Raw genomic sequence first — 21,907 nt, forward strand, 5'->3', positions numbered from 1 at the left:
GAATTGGGTCTCACCCAAAGCAGGGCTCGAGCTCACCCCATGTGGGACTCGAACTCACAAACTGTGAGATCATGACTTGAGCCCAAGTCAGATGCTTAACGACTGAGCCACCCAGGTGCCCAATCTAACCTATCTTTGTGTCTCAGTGCCTGGCATAGGATTTGGTAAAGAGTAAGTTAGAGAAATATTTGAAGGATGCATGAGCGAAGGCAGGCAAGCAGGAAGCAAGGAAGGAAAGAATAAATGGGATGGCTTGGTATCTAAGAAAAAAAAAGTTTAGTCCAAGGGGCTTAGATGTGGAGTCTGGATGGCTTGTTTGTCTTAGGACTTCACAAAGACCAGCTTCCAAAGGACCCAAAAGAGTCAGTTTAAAAGGAACATTTGCAGGGCGTCTGGGGGCTCAGTTGGTTAAGGGTCTGACTTCAGCTCAGGTCATGATCTCACTGTCCATGGGTTCAAGCCCTGCATCAGGCTCTGTGCTGATGCCTCAGAGCCTGGAGCCTGCTTCCAATTCTGTGTCTCTCTCTCCCCACTTTCTCTCTCTCTCAAAAATAAATAAACACTAAAAAAAATTCTTTTAAAGGAACTTTTTCAAATCATGTAAGAGGCACATAAGGGGGGTTGGGGGAGCCAGGCTAGGTGCTCAGAGGACTGGGCAGGGTGGAAACAAGACATTTATGCAGATAAACAGCCTCTTCAAGCAGGCTTCCAGCATCTGTGCACACAATTTGTACCCTGGCATTCCTCACACCATACAAAGTGGTTATGCTGTCCAGATGGTGGCTTGAAGGTTTAATCTCGATGACTCAGTGCTGCATGGGTTGGGGGGGGGGGGGGGGGAGGTAAGGAGGCCGTTGACGGAAGGGTGTCAGCAGTGAGGGATGGGGAGGAAGAGAAAACAGAAAAGGGCTTTGTGGGACGAGAGGAAGAGGCTAGGCGAGACCCAAAGAAAAGGGGTTAAGGAAACTTGTAAGAACAATGAGAGAGAGAGGGTGAGTCCATGAAGACTAGAAAGGAAGGCAAAGTAGGAAAGCAGGAGCCTTCAGGGCTCCCTGTAACTTTCAGGCACCAAATCAAATTCAGCTCAGCCCCGGAGCCCCCTGGGCTTTTCTCTGAAGGCGTCCTCACTGCAACCACAGGGACCTGGCTCCTAGAGACAGCTCATCATGCCTGTGTCCTCACACCCCCAAGCCTCCCTTCCAGCTCTGGTGCAAATTTTAATATCCTTCAGAACTCAGCCAAGGGTGATCTCACCCCAGAAGTCTTCCCTGACCCCAGAGCTCTGTCCTATCCCTGAAGCACAGAAAAGGCGGCTGGCTCACCCTGGGGCCCCTGATTGTGGGTTTCGCTATTTCTCTCTCCTCTAAGACGGTGAGTTTTCTGCAGGCAGAAGGTTTGACCAGTTTTGTTCTGTAGCTCCAGTATCCCGTTTAGGGATGGCTTGCAAACTATGATCCATAAACATTCGTTGAAAAGAATTGTAGGGGCTCCTGGATGGCACAGCCAGTAGAGCGTGTGCCCCTTGATCTGTGGTCGTGAGGTCGAGCTCTAGGTTTGATGTAGAGTTTACACGAAAGGAAAGGAAAGGAAAGGAAAGGAAAGGAAAGGAAAGGAAAGGAAAGGAAAGGAAAGGAAAGGAAAGGAAAGGAAAGGAAAGGAAAGGAAAGGAAAGGAAAGGAAAGGAAAGGAAAGGAAAGGAAAGGAAAGGAGAGAAAAGGAGAGAAAAGGAGAGAAAAGGAGAGAAAAGGAGAGAAAAGAGAAAAGAAAAGAAGAGAAAAGAAAAGAGAAAACAAGAGAAAATTGTAGTAGAGATACTCTATCTGAATTTTTCAGTTCGAAATAAAATCCGGGGCTGTTTACCTTACAGCCCATTTAAAGCACAACTTTTTTAAAAATCACAAAAACACAGGTTCTTTACTGATTCTACCCTGGCCCCTCAACGTCATGGTTTCTTGCAATTTGATGACCAAATGGAGTCCTAGAAAGTGGGACCATATAGGGAAGGGACTGGGGAGCACCTAGCGGGGCCTTCCATAACCTATGGGTTCTACAAAACGTGTACAAGTTCCTCCCACTCCTCTGCGGCTCAATATCCCCATCTGTATAATGGGAACAATAATAGTGTACCAGCATCACAAGGCTGTTTGGTGGATTAGAGTTAACAACGTACAAGGGAGTGGAAGAGCGTTTCTAGGACGCCACAAGCTCACTCAAGCTCACTGTGTCTTAGGAATTATCATGAAATGCGGACATTGCATCATTCATTTATTGACAATGCATTATTCATTCCACAGAAACCAATCCCCTACTGGGGACGCGGCAGGCAGGACATCCTGCGAGAGCCGCCCCCCACCCCCACCCCCACTGCAGGCTGCCCCAGAATCCGCTTGCAGGGGAGCGCACCCCCTCGCCCTGCTTCCATCAGACCCTGAACCCGAAGACCACACGCAGTACAATCCAGAAAGGGGGGCAGCGCTCCGCTTGCAAAGGCCTCCTTGCAAGGGCGCTGTCGGACCGGCACCCTCTGGCATCACCTCGTTAGAAACTCAGGTTCAATCTCCTTGCGCCGGGCGGGGGCGGATCGCGGGTCCCAGCCGGGGCCAGGTCTCGGGCGGGCCTCAGGGCGCCGGCAGCACACGCCGCGGGGCGGGGTGGCAGCACGCGCCGGCCGCAGCTCGTTAAAGGACCGGCGCGCTCGCCACGCCCGCGCCACGGGCCCGGGGTGGGGGCTCAGCGGGGTCCACGGAACCGAGGTCGCCAGTGTGCACCAGGCTAATGGGGCGCCTGCTCCCTCTCACCACGCCCGGGGACAGTCACACCCTGAGCAGCCCCCGCCCCCGGGACCGCGCCTACCTAGAGAACGCAGCTGCAGAACCCAGACCTCCCCCGGGGGAGGTACAGGGCCCCGAAAAGGGCAGTTTTGCAGGTCCCCGCAGGTCCCCTCCTAGCCGCTGGGGGACACTACTTACCAATTTCTTTCCCAGTTTCCTCTCCTCATTCAAACCCAGCGCCTCTCTCGCGCCAAGAGACGATCGGTCTCGCGAGATCTCTCGCAAACTTACAGAACCGGAAGTGGCGTGGAGCTCTCTTCCCTTTTGCGGCCATCGCTGGAGCTGCAGCGGGTAAGGTTTCCCCGGCCGAGCGCGAGTAATCCGCGGCCATCGGTTTGCGGGCACGTTGTCTTTTGGCCCTGGGGGCCCGATGCTCTCCCGGTGAGCGAGTAGCACCGAGGGAGAGGGGCTGGGATAGTCCCCAGCCTCTCTTCCCCTCACTCCAGGGGCGGCCGGCTCGGGAAGGGAGAAGGAGAGGGGTTTGGGAACTCGGAATCGGAGCCCGGCGAGGAGGGGTTCTGCGCAAATGGATCAAGTCTAGTCAGTGTAGTTTCTTAAAGAAGAGCCTCGAAATGCCTTTGGCAAAGCCAGGGAACTTGCAGGCCGCCCTCGCTCCTTAGAAGGCTTTTTGGGACCCGAGATGTGCGGCACTTCCCGGGTTTGGGGAGGACGGAGCTAAATGTGTTCACGTTCAAGTTGGTAGTGTGTTGGCGTTGGCCTTTGTAAAGCGTGGTGTTGTAATTGAGTATTGAGATGTCGGTCCATTTTGCCTTCATCAGAGATAAAAGTCCTGTCTTAAGTTCCTTACCCGGTATTTCAGGCGCTTGGAGGCTGAGAACCAACAGCTTAACTAGGCGCCCGACTTCGGCTCAGGTCATGATCTCCCGGTTCGTGGGTTCGAGCCCCGCTTTGAGCTCTATGCTGACAGCTCAGAGCCTGGAGCCTGCTTCGGATCCCAGGTCTCCCTTTTCCTCTGCCCTTTCCCAGCTCGCGCTCTGTCTCAAAAATGAATAAACGTTGGGGCGCCTGGGTAGCTTAGTCGGTTAAGCGTCCGACTTTCGCTTAGGTCATGATCTCGCGGTTTGTGGGTTCGGGCCCCGCGTCGGGCTCTGTGCTGACTGCCAGCCCAGAGCTTGGAGCCTGTTTCAGAGTCTGTCACTCCCTCTCTCTGACCCTCCCTGCTCACGCTCTCTCTCTCTTTCCTAGAAATAAATAAAAAACATTTTTTAAAAAATGAATAAACGTTAAAACTATTTGTCCAAAGAATGAATCTATAGAAAGCATGACAGGTTTTGTGGGTCTTTTGGACGTTCAGAGATGGAATTGCTGGAAATGCCACTTGTTGGGACGCTAAATGAGATTTTGAGCGTTTAAGGATTTATACCTCTTTTCACTCTCTTCAGCCAACATGAAGTTCAATCCGTTTGTCACCTCTGACCGGAGCAAGAACCGCAAAAGGCACTTCAATGCCCCTTCCCACATTCGCAGGAAGATTATGTCCTCCCCTCTTTCCAAAGAGCTGCGGCAGAAGTACAACGTTCGCTCCATGCCCATCCGGAAGGACGACGAAGTACAGGTACGCGCTGTGCTCGGGTCGCCGCGGCAGGTACCCGCACGCCTGCCATGAGGAGGGCTCGCCTCCTGAGAAGGACGCGCCTGGCATGTTACTCCCCAGGGTGGGATTGCACGAGGGACCCACGAACCCAAACAAGAAAAAGCAGCGGTTGTCCCGAGCATCAGAAGGAGGAAAGCTGGTGGGGGACCAGAGCGTTACTTTGTCGTTCTCTTTTCCTCGGCGTGGTTGGTCGTTGATGAGGCAGCAGAGGGTCCAGATACAGGGGCTGGAAGTGAACCATCGTCTCCGATGGTTTTGCGCGTTTCCCGGTGATTAACTCGTCACATCTGTTTAAGTGAACGTCTTTGAGAACGTTTCTTAGCTGGGACCCGCAGCTGTTGATTGCAAGAGTCAGGCAGCCTCTAACGCAACTCCCCTGTCCCCCGTATTCTCCGATGAGGGTAGTGCCCAAGTGGTGCCCAGCTTCGGGGCTGGCGCTAGAATTGCCATTGGATTTGCGGGGTGGCTTTCTTTGCGTTTGAGATCACGTTCACGCGAGGAAACGTGGATCTGGAAGGAAAGCTCAGGGTGTCTTTCGGAAACGCTTTGGGTTGCTTCCTGGCGAACAGGATCGCCAGGGCTCCCAGGTAGGACGCTGGTAAACTTTGAGGAAGAATTGGGTCTTTTCCCCACATGTATTTGCCAACTCTGGCACCGGGTGGGACACCTGAGCAGGTTGTGAATTACATCTTGTGGCCTCCTGCTTCCTTTGAGATGGACTAAAGGTCCTTCCGTCACCTGGCTACAGAAGGCCGAGTGGGCTCACTTTTAACCTTCTAGCAAGCCCACCACTGCTTGAGGACCATGAGTTCATGGATGATGCATCCTCCTTCACAAGGTGTAGATGGGGGCAGGGTTTATTTGCTGGTTAATTAAAGCCAGAGAGAATTACTGGCACTTTTCCGGTAACTCTTCCATCTTTCAAAACCGAAGGGTCTTAACGGGTCTGAGCATTTACGTGATTTCCCTTTCCTGACTTAATTTTCTTAATATTTCTGTTGTCCGTGCATTTGCATTCAGGTGGTGCGGGGACACTACAAAGGTCAGCAGATTGGCAAAGTAGTCCAGGTTTACAGGAAGAAATATGTCATTTACATTGAACGGGTACAGCGAGAGAAGGCAAACGGCACCACTGTCCACGTGGGCATCCACCCCAGCAAGGTGCGTGTTTCTGAGGATGCTTGAGGGACGGAAACGACAGCGAGTGTTGGCAGGTGGAGTTGCTCGTTTGCAGAGCAATCCCATGGAAATAGAATCTCCTGGTTTGAGAGCTTCCAGAAATCAGTCTTAGAGCAGATACCGTATTTGAATGGCATCCAGGAAACAAGTCTAAAAAGTTTTATGAGATGAAGTTGTTTTTAACACTGTGTATATGTAATGTACCGTTTGGTCAGAAGTGATCAGTAAAGTGATCAGCCTGACAACAAAACTTAAAATTAAGAAATGGAATAATTTTTACTTTATTTTTTAATGTTTGTTTATTTTGAGAGAGACAGTGAGGAGGGGAGAGGGAGAGACGGAGAATCCCAAGCAGGCTCCAGGTTGTCCGTGCAGAGCCCATTGTGGGGCTCCAACTCACAAATCGTGACATCTGACCTGACCTGAAATCAAGAGTCCAATGCATAACCGACTGAGCCGCCCAGGCTTCCCAGTTTTGGGTTTTGTGGTTTTGTTTTGTTTTTTAACAGATTTTATGTTGCTTTCATAAATCTGTTTTTCAGGGGCGCCTGGGAGGCTTAAGCGTCCGACTTCAGCTCAGGTCATGATCTGTCTTATGGTTCGTGGGTTCCAGCCCCTTGTCCGTGTCTGTGCTGACAGCTCAGAGCCTGGAGCTTGCTTTGGATTCTGTGTCTCCTCTTTGTTCCTCCCTTGTTCGCTCTTGCTCGCTCTCAAATAAACATAAAAAAAAGTTTTTTTAATCTATTTTCAAATTACAGGAAAGTTGAAAGACTGATGTGAAGTTCCTGCATATCTTTCACCTCAAATTCACTATGACTATTTCCCTGCATTCTCTTTACCCCTCTTCCTTACCCCCAGTGGATTACAAGTGTCCTGACATGTCCTCGAGTTACTTGAATATGTAACGTATCTCCTGAGAGCAAGGACTTTACCGTTTCCCGACCTTCGCCAGTCCTGCGTTTGATCACTGGTGGATCACCGATTGTCCGGGTCACGAATCCCGTGAGAAATTCCTGGTCTTTTCCAGGTAGCACAGCCCAGGACATACCCCTTCCTTTGTTGGGGCTCAGTGATCATCTCTTTAGTTCAGTCTGGGGACTTCACACAAATCTAACGGCATATTTATTTTGAGGGAGAGAATCCTGCGCAGGCTCCACACCGTCCGGGCAGAACCCAGTGTGGGGCTGGAACTCCTAAACTGAGATCATGACCTGAGCCTAACTCAGGCGTCAAGTGCTTAACTGACAGCCACCCAGGTGCCCCAGAGTGGCCTTTAAGACCTTACTCGATCTCACCAGCTGCTTGTAGCGGCCACTCTTCCCCATCTAGTCGGCCGGCCGCCGCACTCCCACCACTGAGCTGCTCCCAGCCTGTGTGCTGTTGGCATCACCTGGTCGCCTCAGAGTTCAGGTTCCGGTCGGGTGCGCTGAGCCAGCCGGCAGCCGGGGTCTGTGTGACAAGCCTCCAGCTGATTCTGAGACACGCTTAGGATTGAGAAAGATGCATATATAAACCTTTCAGGTTCTTCTGCCTTTGGATTTCTGCACTTGCTGTGATTTTACCAAAATCACTCTTCAATTTAACCCCCCTTTTTTTCAGGTGTTTGTCTTTTTGTTTTGTTTTTTTAAATATATTTTTTGTTTTGTTTTTTTTAATTTATTTCTAGGAGAGAGAGAGACAGCGTGAACAGGGGAGGGTCAGAGAGAGAGGGAGACACAGACTGTGAAACAGGCTCCAGGCTCCGAGCTGGCAGTCAGCACAGAGCCCGAAGCGGGGCTCGAACCCACAAACCGCGAGATCGTGACCTAAGCGAAAGTCAGACGCTTAACCGACTAAGCCACCCAGGCGCCCCTGTCTTTTTTGTTTTTTATTGGAATCTATTGGGTGCCTGGGGGGCAGAGTTCAGTATATTTGACATAATGTGTAAATTCAAGGTGTGTGTGATGTTAGTTCAATAGATTTATAAACGGTGATGTGATTGCCATTGTAGCAATAATGTACCTCGGTCATGGTACGTAGCTATCCTCATTAGTAATTGGAGTAACTGAGTCTTGGTTTCTTAGCAGGTTGGTGATTTTGATAGAGTATTGTGTACAGGTCACTATAAGTTTGTACCCTTAACATCGGTCCTGTCTCTCATCCGTTCCTTGGCGACCACCATTTCATTCTCTGGTGTTACAATTCCACATGTAAGGGAGCCACACAGTATACAGGTCTCTGATTTCTCTCACCATAACGCGTTCAAGGTTTCAAGTGTCTGAACTTGGCCTTACTAGTAGGGCCTTGTTTGGTCACGTGTGACGCGGTCCCGGTTCGCCAGCATTCCTTAGCCTCCCCGTGTTGCTCTGCCTTTCTCTAGGTCAGAGCCTGAGTCAGAGCCTGACATAGATTCACTTAGTTTGTTTTCTAACCCCCCCCCCCCCCCGCCAATACTAAAATACAAGCTCTGTGACAGCGGAGATTTTTTTCGGTCAGACGCTGTGCTTGCAGAGCTGCTTCAGTGCCCTTTACCCCCTTTTCCCTCCCCTTCCTTCATGAAACTAAACTTTATCATAATCTGGAGGTTTAACAGTTAGATCTGTTGAAACGAGGTCTGTGCTGCGGCTTTGTGGGCTGAAGCCTGGGGGCGGCTGCATCTCTGCCTTGAGCATTCAGAGGTTATGATAGAAACAAGCGCGGATGGCTTGGTGAGCTTGTGAAACCGGTAACTGTTCAAGGCTTAGAAGTGTTTTTATTTTTCTGCAGGTGGTTATCACCAGACTAAAACTGGACAAAGACCGCAAAAAGATCCTCGAACGCAAAGCCAAATCTCGCCAAGTAGGAAAGGAAAAGGGCAAATACAAGGAAGAAACACTTGAGAAGATGCAGGAATAAAGTAATCTTAAGTACGACGTGAAATAAAAAACTGTTAAAATGATAAAACGATGTGGTGCTTGGAGACACTACCCACTTCACGGGGGACCTGTTTTCAGGGAAGTTAGGTGACATTTGCCATCTGAAGGCCAGCTGCCCCTCTCTTGTGGCTTGATTTACTGTCTGGGTTTTTCCATTGGAGCATCAGTTGTTTTAACGATTGGCATTTAAGAATATTCTAAAGTCAGGACTGATAAGGTAGTGATTACCCCCCACCCACCCCAGTTGACTCCATGCCCGCTGTGTGGCTGGAACTCAGCCCTGAGATCAAGAGTCACTCTGCATGCACTGAGCCAGCCCAGCGCCCCTCTTCATGTTTACAGCAGGCAGTACTGGGGGGGACATCATGGCTCATTAAGAGGCCTAGGTAGGCAGCTACCTGGGAGCCTGCCTCTTGAAACCGTCTCACTCCAGTTACGCTAGGTGAGCGTCTATATAGTAGTAGCCTATTTTTTTAATGGTTTATTTCTGAGAGAGAGACTGGGCAGGGGAGGGTCAGGGAGAGAGGGAGACACAGAATTTGAAAAAGGCTCCAGGCTCTGAGCTGTCAGCACAGAGACCGATGCAGGGCTTGAACCCACGAACCGTGAGATCCGTGACCTGAGCCGGTCGGACACTTAACCAACCGACTGAGCCATTCAGGCGCCCCAACAAAACCTATCTTTAGGTTGCGGTTTTCAGTAAGCGCTGTCCGTCTGCGACGCGGGTTCTCGGGACTCCATAAATAGGCGGCCAGTGTAGACACGTGCCTCTGCCCTCGCTCACTGGACATGGAAGTTTCTGGACGCGGAACGATGAATGCGGCTTCGCGAGCTGCAGGCTGTGCAACAACGTGGGCGAATAACCGCCTTGCCGCGGCGGCCCGGGCTCCGTGGCTTGCGCTGCCAAGGTCACGGGCATGCCGCCCTCGCATATCCCTAGTTCTCGCGACCTCCCAACGAGGGGCCGGGTAGGACCCGAGCGTGGAAAGGGTGCCGGCCGGCCCGCGGCGTCAGGGGCGGGGCTTCCGGCCGGCGCGGAGCCGCTTCCGGTGCGAACGCCCGCACCTCCCCCCCCCCCCAGGGACCCACTGGGCACGCGCGGGCGGGAGGCGAGGCCGCGGCTGCACGCGGGGTGGGCGGGCCCCGACGCCGCGGCCGCCAGCGCGTCCCCTCGGCGCCCGGGCCCCCGGTCCTCCGTCTGGCCTCGCGGGGTGGGCGGGGCAAGCCCGCGGGAGTGCGGGGAGGGGGGCCGCGCAGGGGGAGCTGCTGCCCGAGCCAGGTCCCGGGAGGTGCGGGGACACTGGGCTCAGCGCCCTGCCGGCGTTACCGCCGAGTCTCCAGCCGGACGCCGGAACCTCCGCCGTTTCTGGCCTGAGGCCGCAGTCACTCCGCCGAGGCCGGGCCCACAGTAAGCGGCAGCCCCCGAACCTGACCTCCCAGGCCGCCGCCCTCGACCCTCGCTCTGCGCGACGTCGCCGCGGCACCGGAGCGGCAAGTGCTTGCCAGCGCGCTCTGAGTACCTTCCGTCTGGGCTCCGTATTCCGGGGCCCTCCGAGCGGCAGTCGCGAGGTGGCTGGCGCAGCTCCCACCCGCCGGGCCCCTACGACCCCGAAGCGAAGTGCTCCACGGAGTGGCCCGCGGGGGAGGGGGCGGGGCCCCCAGCTGGGGCTGCGGATCGGACCGCGGCGGGAAGGAGGCCGATTTGGGCTGGGTGGGATTCGGGGGATCCGTGAAAGGACCGTCCGGGTCCGGGGCGCCAAAGCGAAAACCCACAGGTGCGTGTTTCCGGTTTCCTCTAACCAAAGGTCATTTTTTTTTCCCCGTACCCCCCACCGACACAGAGGGCGCCGGGAAGCGCAACACAGGCTCTTTCGTGCTGCCGTCCAGCGGGTGTTTGAACACCCAGACGGCGCAGGGCTGGGCAGGTAAGCCGGACAAGCCGGCAGGGGGCCGAGGGACCCTGAGAAGCAGGACCGTGCAGACTGTCTAACGGGCGCTGCTCTCCCCCTCCAGCCTGTTGTGGCCAAGCAGCAGAGTTCCCAGTGTGTCCACATCTTCCCATTTGCCAAGGACATCGGTCAGTTAGGATGCTTCTGAAATTCCCCAATCTCCACGTTTAGGTAAATCGTTCTGATTTTCTTAAAAAACAAAGTACACTGGGTAGACTAACCAAAGTAGGTGTGCTAGCCAAATGGGGTCGGGGGGCTGTGCCTCAGAATTTCCTGGTATAGTGTAAGGACTGTATCTCATATTAAAGGCTGAGATTTTGCACCAGTTGATTATAAATTTTTTCCAGCCTGTCTTCGTTCTTTTATGAGATGCAGATGAGGCTCTTCCTTCCTTTGCCATCCCCTGGAGGGCCGCGTATAGCCGCCAGTGCAGCCGCTCCATTTCTGAGAGATGCTGGTTTCAATGAGGAGTCTAGAAGGTGCTTTACTGGATCCTGTTGAATATCGTGGGGTTTTCAGGTCTCTTCTAAGGACCATGAGGGCTGTGAGATGATAACAGATATGCCTTCAGAAACAAAGTGACTAATGTGACTGTTAGGTGAAACAAACTTGGTTTGACTGCGGAACTTCTCAGAGCCTTTAACACGTCAGTGTACACTGAGGATCGTGAGCTCAGACTTAAACACCATTTGCAAACATTTCTATTCCTTCACTACTAAAATGTGCGTCTTCCGCATAGTTTAACCTGGGTGTGTTCGTTAGTATAGGTTCTCTGGTTTTCCACTCAAAAGAAAGTCATCAGTAAGTCGGTGGTTTTATAGTCCGTAAGGTCTTAGAATCAGGAATGTTCCATGGTCGACCAGTGATGCTGAGCAACGGAGTTTGAAGCCTTTTTAGCAGAGAACCTTCAGGACCTCAGCTCAGCTAAGACTCTTGCTCAGAGCTCTGAAACCTTTTCATCTTTCTTGGCTTTTCAGGATGCTGCCCCTAGCCGTCAGCTCTGCATTTGATGGCTGGGATCCTCGGGATCTCGTTTTTCTCGGACCGTTGGGATTCCTGCTACCATCATATGAACTCTTCCCCTGGCCGCGTCCCCATCCTGCAGTCTGGAGCTGCTCTAAGGAATCTGGGTTTAGACACCTGAGTATCAGGTTCTGTCCCTGAGGAATTCTCCCACCTGGTGGAGTGTGGGCTCTGGGGTATCTCTTTTCGGTGATAACTCTCCTAACAAATCTCTCTGTATACGTGTAATACTTCTGTTTCTGGAAACGCCCTGCTGCCTCAGGTCACAGCCATCAAGCCTGTCCGGAAAGTGTCTCCCAACCTTGAGGGCACACAGGCTCACTTGGACTCTGCTTCGTTCCGGAAACATGTGGGTCTCAGGCCAGGCAATGTCCAGACAGCCCCAGCCTACAGACCTCCCCGGAGGGCGGGACTTTTCTTCCTCACCCACGAAGCTGGACTCAAGTGGTCGGATAGGAGACCTTCTCCTTATTTCTGTTATCTCCCGTACGGGATTCACATGACTCACACCCCAAGTCCACTTACGCTGGCCTTCATCCCGGGTCCCCTCCGCTGTCTCTTCCCCAGTCCCACTGCGGCCGCCAGGGACGGTCCCTGTGGCTGCGGCTGGCGTCGTTTCAAGAGGTGGCGACCTTTGGAGGATATGGCCGAAGATTAGAGGTGTCTGGACGCCTCTGGGATGGACCGCTGAAGAGTGCAGGGACACAATGCTGGATGGTTACGAGAATGTGGTCCCTCCGGGTAAGGACTCGGAGTCTCCAGTCGCTAATCCTGTGTACGGTCAGCAGGGGAAACTGTCACTGTAAAATTTCCTGCCACTTTCTCCTCGATTGTCCTAAAGTGAGGACAGACTCTTGGGCCACAGGAAATTGATTATGTTGATCGTGGGAAGGCTAAAGAGCCCTCCCTGCTGCGAACTTCAAGTTCAAAGTTTGCTGGTAGCAGGTGGCACTTTCTAGCAACGTCCTTCCATTTATATTATTTTAAAAGAGGGAGGGGCGCCTGAGTGGCTCAGTGGGTTAAATGTCCAGCTTCGGGTCAGGTCATGATCTCACGATTCATGGGTTCGAGCCCCGCGTAGGGCTCTGTGCCGACAGCTCAGAGCCTGGAGCCTGCTTCCAGTTCTGTGTCTCCCTCGCTCTCTGCCCCTCCCCCTGCTCACGCTCTCTCTCTCTCAAAAATAAACATTAAAAAAATTGTTTTAAACAAAAAAAGCATTACCAAAGGAAGGTATTAGTCTACTGTGCTTAAGCACTTCCAGTTATCCTGTCTCCTGTTCAATTAATGAAGACCAGCTAATCAGCTTTCCCTGTACGAGCTAATAATTTCATTTATTCTGTTTGCATAAAGTCTAAAATTACTACATGTTCGCATATACGTCTTCCTGATGTAAAATTCTTTTGACATGGTCTGCTTTTGGATGGTCTTAGTTGGCTTTTTAATTTTTTTTTTTTTTTTAATTTTGAGAAAAGGAGAGAGAATCTCAGGCCGGCTCCATGCTCAGCGCAGAGCCCAACATGGGGCTCCATCCCTCTTCTGTGAGATCATGGCCTGAGCCGAAGTCAAGAGTCGGACACTTAAATGACTGAGCCTCCCAGCCAAGCTCCCGTTGCTTGGCTTTTTAGTTGCTTTATTCTGTTAGTGCTTTGTACTCTTACTGTATTACCTTTCTTTTTTATTTATTTATTTTTTTTAAATGTTTTGTTTATTTTTGAGAGAGAGAGAGAGAGACCGCATGAGCAGGGGAGGATCAGAGAGAGAGGGAGACACAGAATCTGAAACAGGCTCCAGGCTCTGAGCTGTCAGCACAGAGCCCGACATGGGGCTCGAACCCACAAACCGTGAGATCATGACCTGAGCTGAAGTCGGACGCTCAACCATCTGAGCCTCCCGGGCGCCCCTGCAGTGTTCTCCTTCCTCTACGTAGTAGTCTTCAGACATCAGACGGAAGAATGCGGAACTTGGGAGGGAAAGTCTTCCAGATGAACTGTCAGTGAAGTGACCTTTCTTTCTTTCCCGCTTTCCTAGGATCCTTCTTCCCGCTCTCCGTGATGCCCCAGAAAGCTGGAAGTGACACCCCCGCTGTTCCCAGCACAAGCGAAATGGAAGTGGACATAAGTAACATGAGGGAAAAGTTTCTGACAAGCGTGACAAAGTTAGTAGAGAGCAAAAGTTACAACAGCAAGGTATTCTCCAAAGAAAAGTACTTTCAAACAATAAAGGAGGTCAAAGAAGCCAAGGAGAAGGGGAAGAAGTCATCACGTGACTACCGACGCGCCGCAAAATATGACGTGATCTCCGTGCAAGGCACAGAGAAGCTAATAGAGGCGACTCACGGGGAACGCGCTCGAATACGGTATTACGTGCACAAGGAAGAGCTGTTTGACATTCTTCACGACACACATCTCAATATTGGGCACGGTGGGCGGACCCGCATGCTCAAGGAGCTGCAGGGAAGATACGGGAATGTCACCAAAGAAGTCATTGTCTTGTATCTGACACTCTGTAAACAGTGCCACCAGAAGAACCCGGTGCCCAAGAGAGGGCTGGGGCCCAAGCCCGTGCCTCTTAAGGACGTCGACTCCCGGTGCCAAGTTGAAGTACTTGACATGCAGGCATACGCCGATGGAGAGTTCAAGTTTATCCTGTATTACCAGGACCGCTTGACCAAGTTTATCATCTTGCGGCCGCTAAGGGCCAAACAGGCCCGGGAGGTGGCCCGTGTCCTGCTGGATATCTTCACGATTCTCGGCACGCCCGGCGTGCTGGAGTCCGACAGTGGCGCGGAGTTCACGAGCCAGGTTGTCAGCGAGCTCAACGGAGTGTGGCCAGACCTGAGGCTCGCGTGTGGCCAGCAGCTCCCTGGCCACGGCCGGCGCTCCCTGGAGCGAGCGAGCCAGGACGTCACGAACATGATTCGCGCCTGGATGCGGAGTAACGGCTCCCGCCGCTGGGCCGAAGGCCTGCGATTCGTGCAGCTGGCGAGGAATCAGCTGGTGGACGATGCCTTGCAGCAGAGCCCGTTCGAGGCCATGTTTGGCTGCAAGGCCAAAGTCGGCCTGTTCTCGTCACACTTGCCCCGGGAAGCTGTGGCCGCCTTGCAGACCGAGGAGGAGCTGGAGGCGGCCGAGGAGCGGCTGGAGCGCAGCCTCTGCATCCGGCAGGAGGAGAGGGCCGAGGGGGGGCCAGGCAGACCCGACGTGGAGGAGGATGCCGACCCCGCGCCCCCGGAAGCCGCCGAGCCCAGCACCTCGCAGGGCGCCCTGGGCCTCTGCTGCTGGTGACCGGGCGCCTGCTGGGTGCCGTGCGGCCGGCTCAGAACTGTCGCCGGATGCCCCAGGGAAAGGAGCCTGAAGGCTGCGCTCTACGGCCCGCGGCGGTCCTTGCTCCAAGGGGAAAAGCGGGTTGGGTCCGTAACGCATGACCGCGGACTTGGCGGCTTGACGGGAATATGCCCTCGCGCAGCTCTGGAGGCCAGAAGTTCAAGATCAAGGTGGCTGCAGGGCTTGTTCCTTCTGGAGGCTCGGAGAGAATCCGTTCGGTGCCTGCCTCCGCTCCCTGGTGGCTGCTGGCCGTCCTGCGCGTTCCCTGCCTCCTCTCCGCAGGGCCTTCTCCCCTCTGTCTCTCTGCGGTCTCCTTTTCTGTCTCTTAAAAGGACGCCATTGATACCAGATGCGCGGCCCTCCCCAGTCAGGGGCGATCCCATCTCGACTTCCTCGCCGTAATTCTTTGCAAAGACCAAGTGAGGTCGGATTCACGGGGATCGGGGATTTGGCCTTGGACATGTCCTTCTGGGGGACACGGTTCCACCAACTGCCGCCAGGAGAAGAGTACGTTTGGCCGCGGAACGCGCACCCATGGGGTCTCCAGCGTGTCGAGCTGGGGGTAGGGCCCTCCGTGTATCCAGGACCTATGCCTGCTGCCAAGCCCCGCTCAGGCAACATCCGAAAACGCTGGGCCTCAGAGGAAGAGATGCGGATGAAGGACAAGCAGTGAGGAGGAGGAGAGGGGCCACCTCAGCGTCTGAGCTGCTTCCTGCTTCCGGAAGAACCGATGCGCCACCCCTGCTGTCACAGGGCACGCACGCGGAGCTGTGACCTGCCTGAAACCTTTTAAAAGTGGGTCAGGGGGCACCTGGGGGGCTCAGTCGGTTAAGCTCCCGACTTCGGCTCAGGTCATGATCTCGCGGTTCGTGGGTTCGAGCCCTGCATCGGGCTCTGTGCTAACAGCTCAGAGCCTGGAGCCTGCTTCTCTCCGACCCTCCCCTGCTCACCCTGTCTTTCTCTCTCTCTCAGAAAGAAAAAATAAACAAATTAAAAAATTTTTAAAAACATTAAAAAAATAAAAGTGGGTCAGGATGAAGGCACGGCTGGGACTTGGGTCTGAATCTGCCAGTTGTCAGTGCCTCCAGAATAGAAACGCGTGAGTTTCTGGAACAGGTCTGTGCATTCCAGGAAGTGACCAGTGGGCAGGGAAGCAACCAGGGACCCGAGCAAAGTGCAGACGTCAGCCGGAGGTCACGGCCCCGCCCAGAGGAGAGTAGAGCAGGGGCCAGCCCGGGTCACGGTTCAGAGTAAGGACAACCGACCTGGCCAGAGAGAACGAGGGCCCCCTGGATCTGCGTTCCGTGTTCCCAGGCCCATCGGGGGTGTTCAGCAAGGGTCGGTCGTGGGGCAGGTGATTCTGCAGAGCTGGGCACAGGGAAGGAGAGGGGCCTGACGTCGTTCCTGTCCGGGGCTCCCTTCCTGTGGGTTCTGGAGCCTTCTGCCCGAAGCCCACTCTGCTTGCCCCAAGCACCGGATTCCTCCCTAAGGGGGGGCTCCGACCCCCGCCTGCAGGGGAGAGACACGGCCTGCCTCCCCAAGTGCTGGTGAGAGCAGGGAGGGGGAGACCGTGTGTGAAGGGCTGGTCTCTAAACGCCCAGGTGTGGGTTCTCGCTCCCGGCAGATCCCGCTGCCCATGTGGGAGCGGAGGCCTCCCCCATTTCCTTTGCCGATTAGACATCACTCAGGTGGGTCCCCGGTAAGGAGGTGATCCCACTTTCCAGCTTGTTCGGTGGGAGGGGGCCAGGATCTTGCCCTGTCCTTGGCCAGGACCTCACTCTCCATCGCCCCTTTGTCACTCAGCCTGGCGGGGGGGGGGGGGGCGGGGCGCGCATCTGGGAGGCCCAGCTTTCTAATGTTACCATCCCTCCCCCAAGCTGACCAACTGCCTCCTAGTCACCGGCAAGCCGGGAGCCCCATGGTCAGCTCGTGGGGGTGAGAGGTGAGGTGAGCCACAGCTTCGCTGTCTTCCTGGGGAGGGGGAAGGGGCACCACACCGCCGCACAGAATCTGTGGACGTGCATTTCTGTGGCCCGTGGCTGAAGACTGCAGCATGAGGTCAGAATATGAGTCCAGGCCAGAAACAGACCTCTGTGTCTTCAAGAATTTGTGATTGGGGCACCTAGTGGCTCAGTCTGTTGAGAGTCTGACTGTGGTTCAGGGTGTGATCTCACGATTCGTGGGTTCGAGCCCTGTGTAGGGCTTTCCACTGACAGCACCGAACCTGCTTCAGATTCTTACTCTCTCTCAAAAATAAATGAACTTTGAAAAAAAATTTAACATGCAAAAAAAAGAATTTGTGGTAAAAGTGGCATCCCTCAGGCGCAGGGAGTTGTATTATTCAGTAAATGGTGCTAGATCAGGTAGCTACCCATCAGGGGAAAGTGAAGTCTGATTTTTTTTTTAACTATTTTTATTTATTTCTAGGAGAGAGAGAGCGAGCGTGAACAGGGGAGGGTCAGAGAAAGAGGGAGATACAGACTCTGAAATAGGCTCCAGGCTCTGAGCTGGCAGTCAGCACAGAGCCCGACACGGGGCTCGAACCCATGAACCGCGAGATCATGACGTAAGCAAAAGTCGGACGCTTAAGCGACTTAGCCACCCAGGCGCCCCAGTGAAGTCTGATTCTTAAGCAAAACACAAAACTAAAAATATGGGCGGGGGGAATGGAGAGTTTTTGTGATCTTAGGATGAAGAACGCCTTCCCCAACAACACATGAACTTCAAGCACAGTGCCATTTTTTTTAAACTTTTTTTTAATGTTTAGTTTTGAGACAGAGACAGAGCATGAGCAGGGGAGGGACAGAGAGAGAGGGAGACACAGGATCGGAAGCAGGCCCCAGGCTCGGAGCTGTCAGCACAGAGCCCGACGTGGGACTCGAACTCCTCAACTCCGAGATCATGACCTGAGTCGCTCAGACGCTCAACTGACTTAGCCACCCAGGCTCCCCATCATTTAAAACACGAAAGAAAAGATAAATGACACTGGGAGAGAAAAAAATTGCAACACTTAAAACAAGTAAGGTATTAATTTTTAAAAGCATACTTAGAAATTAGTAGTGAAAAGAGCGGCAAGCAAAGGCTGACCACAGAAAAAGAATCAACGGGTAGTTAGGCTTAGTGCCCTGCGTGCGTGCGTGTGGTGAATTGGGAGGCCACTGGCTTGGAATCAGATCGGGGCTGTCACCTTACTGTCTGTTTTGAGAGAGAGAGAGAGCATGCGCCACGGGGGGCGGGCAGAGAGAATCTCAAGCAGAGGGATTCCATCCGGGGCTCAGTTCCCACGACCGTGCGATCACGACCTGAGCCGAAATCAAGAGTCAGGCACTCAACCGACTGAGCCACCCAGGCACCCCTGGGCTGTCTGTTTAGACGAAACAGACTCAAGCTATATGAGGGTTTTTCCTTTTTCCGTTGCGCACATGGGGGAAGGGAGAAAGAAGTGCCTAGCAATTCTGTATGTAACAAACCCGACTGATACAAGGAGACCTAGGAATTGCTACATCACTGTCAAGGCAGCTGTAGTAGCTCCGTAGGACTGTCCTCGCAAACGGTGGGGGCTGCTTCAACAGAAATGTATCGTCTCAGGCCGCCTGGGTGGCTTAGTCGGTTAAGCGTCTGACTTTCGCTTAGGTCATGATCTCACGGTTTGTGGGTTCGAGCCCCGCGTCGGGCTCTGTGCTGACAGCTCAGAGCCTGGAGCCTGTTTCAGTCTGTGACTCCCTCTCTCTCTGACCCTCCCCTGCTCACACTGTCTCTCTCTCTCTCTCCTAGAAATAAATAAAACATTAAAAAAAAAAAAAAGAGGCCTGTGCAATTCACTTTTACTAGAATACAATGGAGAGCGGGCTAGAAAAGATTTCACTTAACAGCTCCCCCAACTCCAAGCTCATCTGCGAAATGGAGCAGGTAGTGACCCCAGCCTCAGGTGCTCGCTGCCCCCGGTACTACCGTGGGGAACACTGAGTCCCGTGTAGAACTGCTGGGTCACTATATGTGCACCTGAAACGAAGATAGCATTGTCGGTTGATGGTGCTTCAATTAAAAAAGTATTTGTGGGGGGCGCCTGGGTGGGTGGGATCAGCCAGTTAAGCATCCAACTTCGGCTCAGGCCATGATCTCACAGTTGGTGAGTTCAAGCCCCGCGTTGGGCTCTGTGCTGACAGCTCAGAGCCTGGAGCTGCTTCGGATTCTGTGTCTCCCTCTCTCTGCCCCTCCCCCTGCTCACTTTCTGTGTCTCAAAAATAAACATTGGGGAAAAAATTTTTTTTAAGTATTTGTTGAACAAGAGTCTGCACCTCACAGGGCTGTGACAAGGTGTATAGGGGGGCATTGCGGGCATTGATCAGCCCTTGGCCAGCGTCCCTCTGCCCGTCGGCGTGCAGGGCCACATTCTCAGCCACAGCTGGCCCAGAATGTGCTGTGCCCTTCAAGGTCGCCACTGTTCACAGTGCAGCGACAAGAGCTATTCTCAATGAGTACACTTCTGCCTTCTTGTGGGTTTTTAAGGGTTTTTTTGCAAGCTTTTTTGGTTTGTTTTTGGCAGTAAGAGCATTTAACATGAGATCCACCCTCTTGACAAGATTTTTAAGTGCACAATATGGCATTGGTAAGTAGAGGCAACCTGTACACATCTCTGGAACGTCATCATCCTGCGTAACTGAAACGTTATCCCCGCTGAATAGCACCCTCCCCTCCCCTCCGCCAACCCCTGGAAGCCACCATTCTGCCGTCTGCTTCTAGGTGTACGACTGGGGCACCTCCTGTAAGCAGAATCCATATGACAGGATTTCCTTCTTTGTTGAGGCTGAATAAACCAGCGTGGGATTACAGTGTATTTTCTTTCTTTCTTTTTTTTTTTTTTTAAATTTTCTATTTATTTCTGAGAGAGAGAGAGAGAGACAGCATGAACAGGGGGGGGGCAGAGAGAGAGGGAGACACAGAATCCGAAGCAGCTCCAGGCTCTGAGCTGTCAGCACAGAGCCCGATGTGGGGCTCGAACCCACGAACCGTGAGATCATGACCTGAGCCGAAGTCAGACGCTTAACCGACTGAGCCCCCCAGGCGCCCTGTATAGTGTATTTTCTTTACACATTCATCCGTCACTGGACATTTGAGTTGCCTATCTTGGCCATTGTGAATAATGCAGTGAACTTCGGCGTGCAGATATCTTTTTGAGATCGTGATTTCAACTCTTGGATAAATTTGTAGAAGTGGGGGGCGCCTGGGTGGCCCAGTCAGTTTAACATCTGACTTCAGCTCAGGCCATGATCTTGCGGTTCGTGAGTTCAAGCCCCACATGGGGCTCTGCACTGACAGCTCAGAGCCTGGAGCCTGCTTCAGATTTCAGATCCTCTGCCTCTCTCTCTGCCCTCCCCTGCTTCTCTCTCTCTCTTAAAAAAAAAGGGAGGGGGGCACCTGGGTGGCTTAGTCGGTTGGGCGTCCGACTTTCACTTAGGTCATGATCTCGCGGTTCGTGGGTTCGAGCCCCGCGTCGGGCTCTGTGCTGACTGCCAGCTCAGAGCCTGGAGCCTATTTCAGAGTCTGTATCTCCCTCTCTCTCTGACCCTCCCGTGCTCACGCTGTCTCTCTCTCTCTCTCTCCTACAAATAAATTAAAAAAAAAAAAAAAGGATCTAAAAGAAAGTTTGTAGAAGTGAGATTGCTGGGTATATGCTGTATCTCTATTTAATTTTTTGGGAACCTCCATGCTATCTTCCACATGGCTACACCATTCTGCATTTCTACCAGCCGTGTGCTAGAGTTCCAACTTCTCCACATCCTCACCAACTCTTATTACCTTTGGGTTTTATTGATAATGACATTCCTAACAGGCGTGTGGTGACACCTCACTGTGGCTCTCAGTTGCGTTTCTCAGATGACCAGTGATGTTGAGCATCTTTTCATACACCTGCTGACCATTTGTATGTCTTCTTTGGAACAATGCCTATTCGAGTGTTTGGCCTGTTTTGTTTTGTTTTAATCGGGCTGTTGGGCAGTTTTTGTTTGGAGTTGAAGGCGCTCCTTACATTGTTTGGATATTAATATCAGATAAATGCTTGGCAGAAATTTTCTTCCGTTCCATAGTTTGCCTTTGTTCTCAGCCCTCCGCTATGCAGATGCTTTTGAGCGTGTTGTAGCCTCCCTCGTCTATTTTTGCTTTCGTTATCTGTGCTTTTGGTTTCATACCCAAGAAATCACTGCCAAGTCCAAGGTCATGAAGCTCTTCTTCCATGTATTCTTCTAGGAGCTTTCTAGTCCCGGGTCTGAACATTTACGGATTTAATCCATTCACTTCTGCTATATATGTATTTTTTATTAGAGAGAGAGAGAATTTTTAAGCAGGCTCCACGGTCAGCCCAGAGCCCATTGCAGGGCTCGATCCCAGACCCAGGGATCATGACCTGGGCCAAAATCAAGAGTGGGAAGCTCAACCGACCAAGCCACCCCGGGGCCCCATTCACTTCTGCTATTAACAGAGGGGAGGGGGGAAGCTTATTTTCCAGCAAGGCATTCCGCCCCTGCGTGCAAGTGCTTTAAACATAGAAAAGGCTTCACAGCTGCTAAACGGTACCTGCTATATTTTCCCCTCCAGGAGGTCCCCAGGGTGCCCCCATCTCCTAGCCTGTGGCTCCTCGTCAGTCCAGTCCACCGTGACAGTCTCGTCGGCTGCGTGCGGAGGGTCGTTCCTAAGTCTCACTTTCCTGGATTTGGGGCTGCGGCTGTGGCTTCCGTTTGGTCCGCTTCCGAGGGTCAGAGTCCCCGCAGTCTGATGGCCTCCTTGTTTGAAGGCTTCTAGAACAGCCTCTGCATTCCTGAATTCTGTTAATGGTGCCACGGGGTCACCTGAGGCAGAGACCTCGGGCTCCTCAGGATGTCATCCCTCCTCACTGCCCACCGCCAATCATTGGCAGATGGTGTTTTCCAGACATAGATGCGACCTGTATCTATAACGCAGGCCCTTCAGGACCCCCACCAAGAGATGCATTGTGTCACCTCCCCGAAGCTAGATTCCTGCGTTCCTGCCTCGACCAAGGGAAGACGGAAATAGTGGTATTTGTCTTCCGAGATTAAGTCACATAAATACCACCTCA

At 52.9% G+C, this 21,907-nt stretch overlaps 2 protein-coding genes across 2 annotated transcripts; both read left to right on the forward strand.

Annotated features, from left to right (window-relative positions):
• Positions 1-3,043: 3,043 nt before the first annotated feature.
• RPL26 (ribosomal protein L26) lies at positions 3,044-8,550 on the forward strand. Its single transcript, XM_039231643.1, has 4 exons — positions 3,044-3,122; positions 4,235-4,407; positions 5,467-5,607; positions 8,371-8,550. Exons 2-4 carry the CDS (start codon positions 4,240-4,242, stop codon positions 8,497-8,499), a joined length of 438 nt encoding a protein of 145 aa, XP_039087574.1. The 5' UTR covers positions 3,044-3,122; positions 4,235-4,239; the 3' UTR covers positions 8,500-8,550.
• An 886-nt stretch (positions 8,551-9,436) lies between these two features.
• KRBA2 (KRAB-A domain containing 2) lies at positions 9,437-15,678 on the forward strand. The gene is made up of 6 exons (XM_039231634.1): positions 9,437-9,808; positions 9,903-10,294; positions 10,426-10,444; positions 10,533-10,596; positions 11,999-12,232; positions 13,520-15,678. The coding sequence occupies exons 1-6, from the start codon at positions 9,437-9,439 to the stop codon at positions 14,773-14,775; spliced, it is 2,337 nt and encodes a 778-aa protein (XP_039087565.1). The 3' UTR covers positions 14,776-15,678.
• Positions 15,679-21,907: the final 6,229 nt, after the last annotated feature.

This window comes from Hyaena hyaena, unplaced genomic scaffold, assembly GCF_003009895.1.
Source record: "Hyaena hyaena isolate Hyena2069 unplaced genomic scaffold, ASM300989v1 scaffold_58, whole genome shotgun sequence".
NCBI lineage: Eukaryota > Metazoa > Chordata > Mammalia > Carnivora > Hyaenidae > Hyaena > Hyaena hyaena.